Source organism: Schistocerca nitens, chromosome 8 (genome assembly GCF_023898315.1).
Source record: "Schistocerca nitens isolate TAMUIC-IGC-003100 chromosome 8, iqSchNite1.1, whole genome shotgun sequence".
Classification (NCBI taxonomy): domain Eukaryota; kingdom Metazoa; phylum Arthropoda; class Insecta; order Orthoptera; family Acrididae; genus Schistocerca; species Schistocerca nitens.
The window spans coordinates 420,761,857-420,773,116 of NC_064621.1; the positions used below are offsets into that span (position 1 = coordinate 420,761,857).

General features: G+C 42.5%; 1 protein-coding gene across 1 annotated transcript in view; it reads right to left on the reverse strand.

Annotated features, from left to right (window-relative positions):
- Positions 1–11,031, reverse strand: part of LOC126198949 (venom carboxylesterase-6-like) — a 94,821-nt gene extending 83,790 nt beyond the window's left edge. The window contains exon 1 of the mRNA XM_049935594.1: positions 10,925–11,031. Coding sequence (XP_049791551.1) covers positions 10,925–10,993 — 69 coding nt within the window. The 5' untranslated portion in view covers positions 10,994–11,031. The remainder of the gene's footprint in view (positions 1–10,924) is intronic.
- Positions 11,032–11,260: the final 229 nt, after the last annotated feature.

Consider the following 11,260-nt stretch of genomic DNA (forward strand, 5'->3'; position numbering starts at 1 on the left):
GAATAAATAAGTTCACAGGCAATGGTGACCACTCAACTAGTTAATAATAAAGAAGGAAGTGGCAAATTTTCACACTAGAAATCGCCTTATCCTAAAGATACATCTTCTAATTAATGCCGAATAACGGTGGCGAATGAAATACTTTTGACTTTTGACTAATCTCAATACAATTTTAGTAGTCAATATCAATTACATGATGCCCTCTCCAAACTCACTCTCTTTTAGTGGATAATGGGCGGCTATAAGCCCCCGATCCTCTATGGGTACGCTCTTGTTCATACTTCTGAATTCTGTCTATTAAGCATGTACGGTGCTCTTATGGGAGTGCAGGTCAGGCATTCATTAGCACACCCAGTAGTAGCCGACACTGCTGTTACAAAATACCACTGTTTGCGTCACAGATACTCATTAGTTTACTTTTTTAACCTCAGCTGGCTGTACTTTAGCCCCAGAACCAGCTCTCTATTACCAAACTTACAATTCAAAATAATTCTCAAACACGAAATAAACTACTCGTGTGAGTAAAAGAAGACAGTCTGAAAATAAATCGGGACGAAACTATATAGCTAAGGTAATAAGGAAAACAGTAAACTATAAATCGATTAAATGTTGTTGCTGTGGTGTTGAGCTCAAAAACTGGTTAGCTGCAGCTCTTCGCACAATCTTGGGGGGAATTCACTCTTCTGCGTACGTTGTTTTTACTTTTCAACCGAACACTTTATTTCATGCTTTATCGCTTTTAGCTAATTTCTGACCCTTGGACGTTTTCAAACTACCTGGTAATGAAACAAATGACAGATGTTACAGCTGCTTCAACAATGGTAAAATAAAGTAAAAAATGTATAAAAAATTCATTCACCTACGTCACAGGGAAAAACTGTAATCATATATCTTATTTTCCACAAAACAGGGTGGAGGAAGCGCCATATGATGGTATCTCTAATACACGTTGCTATTGAACCTGGTTGTAACGGGCACAAAGTGTATACACATCACTAGATCGCAAAACACACATCTTCATCTCTAAATAACTGCTGCAACCAAAATCCATTTCAGCTTGCTAACCATATTCATACCAAAGTCTCCCTCTACAATTTTTACCTCCGCATTTTCTTTCATTATGAGACTGAGTATTCATTGAGGTTTCACAACGAGTCTTATCAACCGAAGCCTTCTCTTAATCAAGCTGTTCTGTTTTCCCCAATTCGATTCACTACCACCTCCTAAGCTTTTCGATACCATTCATTCTGCATCATTACTTCAAAAGGGATTCTCCTCCTATCTGAACCACTTATCGTCCATGACTCACTTACGTACAAGGCTACATTCCAGAAAAAACCTTTAGACAATACTCCCTAACACTTAAGAGTAAATGTACAGTGGATGTTAAGAAATTCCTCTTTTCCAAATATGATTTTCCTGCTAGAGCCACTTGGCATTCTCCTTTCTGCTCCGTCCATCATCAGTTGTCTCCCAAATAGCAAAACTCCTCTACTGATTTTAGTATCTAATTTGCTAAACTAATTGTCTCAAAATCGCCCGATTTAAATCGACTTCTACCAATTTGTAAAGCGCCAGTATCACTGCTTAGAACTTTTCTTGTCAATACTTTATTATCGATCTTTATCAATCTGGTATCACAAACTTTCTTCTTTGAAATTCGAATTATTACATTCCTCTTGAAGCCTTAAGATGTTTCGCCTGTCTCAAATACCTGCATGCCTCGACTATCAGCGCTCTGTCAAACGCTTCTCGCAATATTAATTCTCTCATCTCATCTGCATCTACTTCCTCTCCCCATTCCATAGTATTGCTTTCAAGCTCACTTCCCTTGCACAACCATTCTATATATTTCTTCCACCTATAAGCTTTTCCATCATCGCCTAAAATATGGTTTGCCATGTGAGCTCCTTATATTTATACAGTTGCTTTTCTTATCTCCAAAGGCCTCTTCAATTTCCATGTACGAGGCATCTATATTTCCCCGGGTGATACATGTTTCTACGTCTTTGAGTCTGTCCTGCAGCTGATCCATTTGGTATTTCTTGTCAGTTTCATTTTTAAAAGTCCGTACTCAGTGTCACCTGCTTCATTTGTCCCTTTTTTACATTTTCTCCGTTCATGAACTACATTGAGTACTTGTGTGTTATCCAGAGAGATTTCTGTTGTGGTCCTCTGCTACCTTCACCATTTCATTTCTCAAAGACATCCAGTCATCTTCTATCGTATTCCTTTCTCATGTTTCAATGTTCCATAGGCTAATTCTCCCCCTGAAACTCTCTTCAACCTCTGGTTCTTTCAGTTCATCCAGGTTATACGCCCTCTAATTCGTACCTTTTTGCATTTTCTTCTGTTTTAGTCCGCAATTCATAAATAACAAACTACGATCAGGATCCCAACAAGCCTCATACTGACATATGGAATAATCGGGACTACTGCCGGATGTTTGTGTCGCTCTGGCACAAGATTTCGGCCACGTAACTCGTTGCCTTCTTCAGGTGCTACCTGAGACTGCCGTATTGGAGGATCTTGTTCAGTATCTATGCCCAGAGGGTGCCACAGATGGCGACCAAGTCGGGCGCGGACGTCCGAGGAAGCACTGGGGAGAGAGAACACATTACAAGCAGTGCCAGGCGGGCGCGGACGGCAAAGAGAGCACCCAGCGCCCTCTGGGCATAAATACTGGACAAGATCCTCCAACACGGCAGTCTCAGGTAGCACCTGAACAAGGCAACGAGTTACGTGGCCTAAATATTGTGCCAGAGCGACACAAACATCCGGTAGTAGTCCCGATTATTCCATACGTGAAGATCTCGCCAGAAAGCTTGAAGAGTTACATGCGTCATACTGTTTAAAGTAGGGTTTCTAAACCTCTGTTTCACCATTATGCAATCAATCCGGAATCTTCCAGTGTCTCCACGTGTCTTCTATGTGTATCTTCTTCTTTCGTGATCCTTTAAATAACTATTGGAGATGATTAAATAATACTTTGAGAAAAATTCTATCAGGCCCCTCCTTCTTTTACTTTTCCCCCAGTCCATGTTATCCTACTATTTTCTTTTCTTTTTCTGTTCTTAATTTCGAAATTCAATCACACATGACAAATATTCGTCTCCTTTAACAATCCGAATAATTTCTGTTATCTCATGATGCATTCTTTAAATCATTTTATCATATGCTAGGCTAGTATGCCAGTACTACTGAGGTGGGTGTTGGTTTCGTGTCTGTCTTGGCTACGATAAAGCGTCCTCTATGCTTTTCATTGCAGCTTAGCCACATTATTAGACCTACTCCTCTTTATGTGTTGATAATCCTATTGTGACCAGACCATGAGTCCTGTCTTCCTATCACCACATTTCACACATTCCCAGTATATGTAACTTCAACTTAACAGTTTTTTTTTTTAAATTTTCTAAGCTACGTATCCCATTAAGTGATGTAACATTCCACGCTCTCACCCGTAGAATTCCAGTTTTGTTTCTCTTGTTGAGGATGGAATACTCTTTAAAGAAATAAAACTCTTTTGTTGCACAGAAGCTGTGCAGTAGAAACCTAATGGATCACAAAGTATTCACGCAAGAAGACATAATGACATGTATTGATCTCAGCAAATTGCTCAGTAGCGAGTTCCAGTCAAGGATAAATACGATCTGATTACAGACAGGGTGCCGCAGTTAGTATATCCTAAATATATGAAGAACGTATGAATACGAGGCTTGTTCAAATAGTAAGCCTTCTGTTACCATAATGAGCTGTGTTTTTTTTTCTGTTTTAAGCGTTGACAACACTGAGAGGTAGAAGCGGAGGGGAATCCAATCACCAAAGCTAGTGTCGCAGGCACGCGGTAGTAGGTAAATTCAAATACTAGTGTCGAGTTGTATGAAACATGTTGGCAACAAATCCCACCAAGAGCGAGGCAAGTGCTGTGAAAAGCTTCCTACTCGCGGAAAGAATAAAACCTACTGTAACTTTTTCGTTAAAATAACGGTTTGTAGCGAAGGTATTATGAGCAGAACGAATGTGTTTAAGTGCTGTAGGTAGCTTAGGGGTGGAAGAAAAAATGTTGATGACGACCAGAGGAGAGGAAGACCTTCCATTTTGACTTATGAGTTGGTGCAAAAAAAAGAGGAAGACCTCCGATTGGCAGTGGATGAAATTTCTACGATGTTTCCACAACTATGCAGAACTCTCCTACTGTATAGTAGACATTCACAAAATGGGATACCGAAAACTGTGAGCAAGATAGGTCCCAAAACAGTTGACAGAGCAGCACGAGAAAAATCAGGTCAGTAGATCAGCAAGTTTCTTCAGTGACTCGAATTAGAAGGCGAGGTTTTTCTGAGCTGTATGATGACTGTATATGAAACAAGTGTGGCTCGTAACACGCCTGAGACAGAAGGACAGTCGTCACAAGGGGATCACACCAATGCCTCACCTGCCAAATAATTCAGAACTACAACTTGGGTAAAAAAAAAATTATGGCCTCTGTGATTTGGTACCGAATAGGCATCATTTTGGTCGAATTTCTGCCTCTTCTGGTAGAAGCCGAAATCCGGGAAGATCAGTTTGGATTCCGTAGAAATATTGGAACACGTGAGGCAATACTGACCTTACGACTTATCTTAGAAAATACACTCCTGGAAATTGAAATAAGAACACCGTGAATTCATTGTCCCAGGAAGGGGAAACTTTATTGACACATTCCTGGGGTCAGATACATCACATGATCACACTGACAGAACCACAGGCACATAGACTCAGGCAACAGAGCATGCACAATGTCGGCACTAGTACAGTGTATATCCACCTTTCGCAGCAATGCAGGCTGCTATTCTCCCATGGAGACGATCGTAGAGATGCTGGATGTAGTCCTGTGGAACGGCTTGCCATGCCATTTCCACCTGGCGCCTCAGTTGGACCAGCGTTCGTGCTGGACGTGCAGACCGCGTGAGACGACGCTTCATCCAGTCCCAAACATGCTCAATGGGGGACAGATCCGGAGATCTTGCTGGCCAGGGTAGTTGACTGACACCTTCTAGAGCACGTTGGGTGGCACGGGATACATGCGGACGTGCATTGTCCTGTTGGAACAGCAAGTTCCCTTGCCGGTCTAGGAATGGTAGAACGATGGGTTCGATGACGGTTTGGATGTACCGTGCACTATTCAGTGTCCCCTCGACGATCACCAGTGGTGTACGGCCAGTGTAGGAGATCGCTCCCCACACCATGATGCCGGGTGTTGGCCCTGTGTGCCTCGGTCGTATGCAGTCCTGATTGTGGCGCTCACCTGCACGGCGCCAAACACGCATACGACCATCATTGGCACCAAGGCAGAAGCGACTCTCATCGCTGAAGACGACACGTCTCCATTCGTCCCTCCATTCACGCCTGTCGCGAAACCACTGGAGGCGGGCTGCACGATGTTGGGGCGTGAGCGGAAGACGGCCTAACGGTGTGCGGGACCGTAGCCCAGCTTCATGGAGACGGTTGCGAATGGTCCTCGCCGATACCCCAGGAGCAACAGTGTCCCTAATTTGCTGGGAAGTGGCGGTGCGGTCCCCTACGGCACTGCGTAGGATCCTACGGTCTTGGCGTGCATCCGTGCGTCGCAGCGGTCCGGTCCCAGGTCGACGGGCACGTGCACCTTCCGCCGATCACTGGCGACAACATCGATGTACTGTGGAGACCTCACGCCCCACGTGTTGAGCAATTCGGCGGTATGTCCACCCGGCCTCCCGCATGCCCATTATACGCCCTCGCTCAAAGTCCGTCAACTGCACATACGGTTCACGTCCACGCTGTCGCGGCATGCTACCAGTGTTAAAGACTGCGATGGAGCTCCGTATGCCACGGCAAACTGGCTCACACTGACGGCGGCGGTGCACAAATGCTGCGCAGCTAGCGCCATTCGACGGCCAACACCGCGGTTCCTGGTGTGTCCGCTGTGCCGTGCGTGTGATCATTGCTTGTACAGTCCTCTCGCAGTGTCCGGAGCAAGTATGGTGGGTCTGACACACCGGTGTCAATGTGTTCTTTTTTCCATTTCCAGGAGTGTAGATAAAGGAAAGGTAAACCTACGTTTCTAGCATTTGTAGACTTAGAGAAAGCTTTTGACAATGTTGACTGGAATACTCTCTTCCAAATTCTAAAGGTGCCAGGAGTAAAATACAGGGAGCGAAAGGCTATTTACAATTTGTACAGAAACCAGATGGCAGATGTAAGAGTCGAGGGGCATGAAAGGGAGGTAGTGGTTGGGAAAGGAGTGAGACAGGGTTTTAGCCTCTCCCCAATGTTATTCAATCTGTATATTGAGCAAGCAGTAAAGGAAACAAAAGTAAAATTCGGAGTAGGTATTAAAATCCATGGAGAAGAAATAAAAACTTTGAGGTTTGCCGGTGACATTGTAATTCTGTCAGAGACAGCAAAGGACTTGGAAGAGGAGTTGAATGGAATGGACATTGTCTTGAAAGGAGGATATAAGATGAACATCAACAAAAGCAAAACGAGGATAATGGAATGTAGTCGAATTAAGCCGGGTGATGCTGAGGGAATTAGATTACGAAGTGAGACACTTAAAGTAGTAAAGGAGTTTTGCTATTTGGGGAGCAAAATAACTGATGGTGGTCGAAGTAGAGAGGATATAAAATGTAGATTGGCAAAGGCAAGGAAAGCGTTTCTGAAGAAGAGAAATTTGTTAACATCGAGTATAAATTTAAGTGTCAGGAAGTCGTTTCTGAAAGTATTTGTATGGAGTGTAGCCATGTATGGAAGTGAAACATCGACGTTAACTAGTTTGGACAGGAAGAGAATAGAAGCTTTCGGAATGTGGTGCTACAGAAGAATGCTGAAGATTAGATGGGTAGATCACATAACTAATGAGGAGGTATTGAATAGAATTGGGGAGAAGAGGAGTTTGTGGCACAACTTGACTAGCAGAAGGGATCGGTTAGTAGGACATGTTCTGAGGGATCAAGGGATCACAAATTTAGAATTGGAGGGCAGCGTGGAGGGTGAAAATCGTAGAGGGAGACCAAGAGATGAATACACTAAGCAGATTCAGAAGGATGTAGGTTGCAGTAGGTACTGGGAGATGAAGAAACTTGCACAGGATAGGGTAGCATGGAGAGCTGCATCAAACCAGTCTCAGGACTGAAGACCACAACAACAACAACAACAACAGTGAGACCATCAATGCACAACGGTATAACGAGGCTTTAAAAGACTCAAAAGGAGCCTTCTAAACGAAAGGAGGAGAATGCTGACTAGAGGAGTGTGCTTGTTGCACGGCAACGCTCGTCCACATACTGACTTAACTACTAAGGCGCTCTTTTAACCTTCCCTCAAAATCAATTTTTCTACCAAACATAAAAATCTAGTACTTTTACTTTCTGAATGTGCCTTGTATAGTGAGTTACGGTTTTCGGTATGAGGGACAATGGCACGTATTTCAGGACGTACGCATAAATTTTTGTTTATAGCTGTTAAGTTATGACACGCACTTACTTTCTCTTAATAGCACTATATACTTTTCCCTGTAGCATTAGAATGAACTATGTATTGGGACTTTAACGGCATAAAATATCTAGAACTTGATCAAATAGTACGAAGATAAAAGCACCGGCGTCATGAGAAAAGGTCCCACAAACATCTGCATTACTGAACCAGATGTAGACAAATATCTAATTCAGATAAGGTTCGAGTGTTTATTACTATGACTGTCATATCAAGTGCTCAAGACATTGACTAGGAGCAGTGACACATGCTATAAACCGATTCTAAGCAGACAATACTGGTCGTCGAATTTCGTCTGGAGGTATCGGCTTTCCATGCGTTTGAGAGTCTTTAGCGTTCCCTCATAAACCTCTTGTTTCAATTTTACAAACAGTACATCTTTGTTGAGAGTCGAGGATGTTTTGTTTTCCGAATGACCGATCCAACCATTTCCAAATGTCTTGTAAGGAAGTCTCCAATATTGTGTGCGATAATGTATCTGTTAGGAACTGCAGATCTTGCTGTTGACAGTAACGTCAATCAGTTACCAGTTATGCGCTTTGGACTGTTCTCACACATTTTTCACTCTCCGAGTTTCTGGACATCTTTCCCAAAAGTACATTTCTTCGCAGAAAGGAATTCTCTTACCCCAGAAAATATTATTAGTTTTTGTTAGAATGTACACGTAAGCTAAACACAGTTTATAGCAGACCTCCAAACTTGGAAGATAAACTGACTTAAATAGATTCAGATGTCTGAAATGACAATTCTTGTTGCTTTAAAATATTATCATGGTGGACTCCATAGTACACAAAACGCAGAAGCAAGAGGTGCACTCTCTTCTTTACACTGTTCTCGACCCATCACCCAAAGAATGCAATAATTGGTGCACAGTACCATATTTACAAAAAAATGTTACTAGATGTAGCCAGAAAGCTTCAATGTCGGAAATTAGAAACATCATTTTTTGTGCACAACACGGCTGAACGCTTTTTGCCCAATGTCAAACATAGCACTCGAGCTTTGGAAAATAGTGGATTATAACGATGAATCAAAACATTATAACCACCTTCTTAATTGCTTGTTTGTCGGTCTTTGGAACGAAATTCCTCATCGATTCTGCGTATCAGGCGTCCGACAGTTTGTTGGTAGGTTTGTGGAGGTATGCGTAGGTAATGGACTGCTGATTTGCGTACGTGATGATGGCGTCCGATAGCGACCCATATTAGTTCCACAGGATTTACGTCAGGGGAATTTGTTCTCCGAGACATCAATGTGACTTCACGATAATGCTCCTCAAACCACTGTAGCACGGTTCTGGTTCCCAGACACGAACAGTTACACTGCTGAAATACGACATCGTTGTCGGGGAAGACATCAAGCATGAAGGGACAGCAGATGGTTCGCAACTGTTAAGAGTGTCTTAGATTACTATCAATAGTCTCATGCAAGTGCAGGAGAATCTCTCCCACAGCATAATAATGTTCCCACCAGTCCGCGACCGTAGCGCGCTGCACGTTTCGAGTCGCCGTTCACCTTGATGAAGAAGTTTGTGGAGATGACCATAGACCTAGTGTAGCAAAAATGTGATTCACCCGAAGAGCCAACACGGTTCCATTGACCGGCGGTCGAATCCCGATGGTCCCGTGCCCACTGCAGTTGTAAATGATGATGTTGGGTGAACGTGTGAACACGCAGGGGTACTCTGATGCGAATTACAATGTACGATGAACGGTGTGCTCTGAAACACTTGTGCGTGCACCAGCATTGTGCTCTTTTGGCAGAGATGCCACAATCACCATCTGTCCTACTTTACAGAGCAGAGAAGCTACCGAACCCCTCGTTCGTGAACGGTTGTGAATGTCCAACCATTTAGCGCCAAGTGGTATTTCCATTGTTCTATATTTTTCCGTAGATTCTCACGACAGTAGTACGTGAACAGTCGACCACATTCACCGTTTTCAAGATACTTGTTCACATGCTCTGCGTACTAATAATCTGCCCTGTGTCAAAGTGGTTTATCTCAAAGGGTTTCCACATTTGCAGCCCATATCTTCGCTAGTGTGATTTTCCGCCCGTGTCTGCTCCGCTTATATACTTTTGTTACCGCGTCACGTGCCCGCAACTCCACCAGATGGCATCCAACGTCGCGGTGGGCAGTGGTCATAATGTTTTGGCTTATCAGTGTATATGAAATCACTTGTAATTCTGGCAAATTCTAGATAGGTCGGTCTGACAGGGCCACATGTACCCGCTTGAGGGAACACAACAGAAGTTGGGAACATATGAAAGATGACATTACTTTCGCAGACCACCTGCTTAAAGATTGCTACAGTTGTAACGTGAAACACGATATATTACATCAAATCCATAAAGTAAGGGAGATGCACTACCTTGAAATAATGGAAATTAATAAACGTATGTTCTTCACCCGAAGCTTAGTACTGAATGACCAGACACAGTTCACTTATCCTCTACTACTTCTGACTGCAGATACTACTCATAATCCCGCCCAGGCCATGTTGTAAATTACCACTCTCAATCGCAGGTCCCATTTTCCTCTGTTTGAATACTACAATTTCTCTTGCTGTACGAAAAAATTTTAATTTGTATAACCACAGCTGCTTCACTTATCTGCTTAATCTCACTATTATATTTTATTTTTTAGAATTTAGAACCTGTTCAAGCAAAAATTATTGTATTCATTCACGCCTTTGGAGCACTTTACCAAAGCTTATTGTTCAATTTATTTTCTTCTATGAACAATTTTGTAATTGTATAAAGTTCATTAGTTAATGTTTCATTTATTTTATCTAAGGTAAATAATCTTACATCTCATTTACACTAAAATTACACCTCTACTTTTATTCCCAAGCCAAGGTAAATAATCTTACATCTCATTTACACTAAAATTACACCTCTACTTTTATTCCCAAGCCAACATTAACATTTTCATCTCTGGAAATGAGGATATTCTGCAGATGCACTAGTTTCAAATCTTTGATCCAAGAAAATTTCATTGCACCGCATATTTATCTTTGTACGTGAGTACGGCGTAACCACCGAAAGCTGGTTTGTGGAAAAAATAATAAATGTCGTATACTAAAAACCAACAGAACTGTCAATCAGTGCAACAATACCTTCCTTTCTCGTCAGAGAGCATAACAGTTTTCATGCTTAAGGCAGAAGGAAGTGAGGTTATACTTTAGGCTCTCGTTCATGTTCAGACTATAATCCATATACCTTTCTCTTGAACTTTAAGAGAATGAGGAAGAAAATCAGTCGTGGTTTCGTTTTCAGGAGCTACACCAGATGAATATTTGAGCATCGATCCTTCCTCGCTACGAGGATGGAAGTTTATGGTGTATCAACCTTAAGGACACCTCTCTTATGTTCGTTCTTAATGCGACTTAGATGTATTAGTAATACTTACACCACATGGTAGGGCAGAAAAGACTGCTACAATGGCAGCCAGCAGCCAGTGAAAATACAGACTCTTCATTTGGATACGTGTCTCGTGCTGCAGGGTGCAGACGCTCATGTGTGTTCACCTTACAGCCTTTTATTCACTTTCCCAAAAGCTACTCTTTCAGAAACAGATCGTGGGAAACGATGAATAGCTCTTCTACTAAAAGATAGGGAACTAGATGCTCCGATAATGCAGTTGTTTTCGTTCAGCAATCACGCTCATCCTTAATGTCGCTCTCATCTCGAAATGACCATCTGCACACTATCTTGAAAAACTGCGGGAAAACCGAAGAACACTACA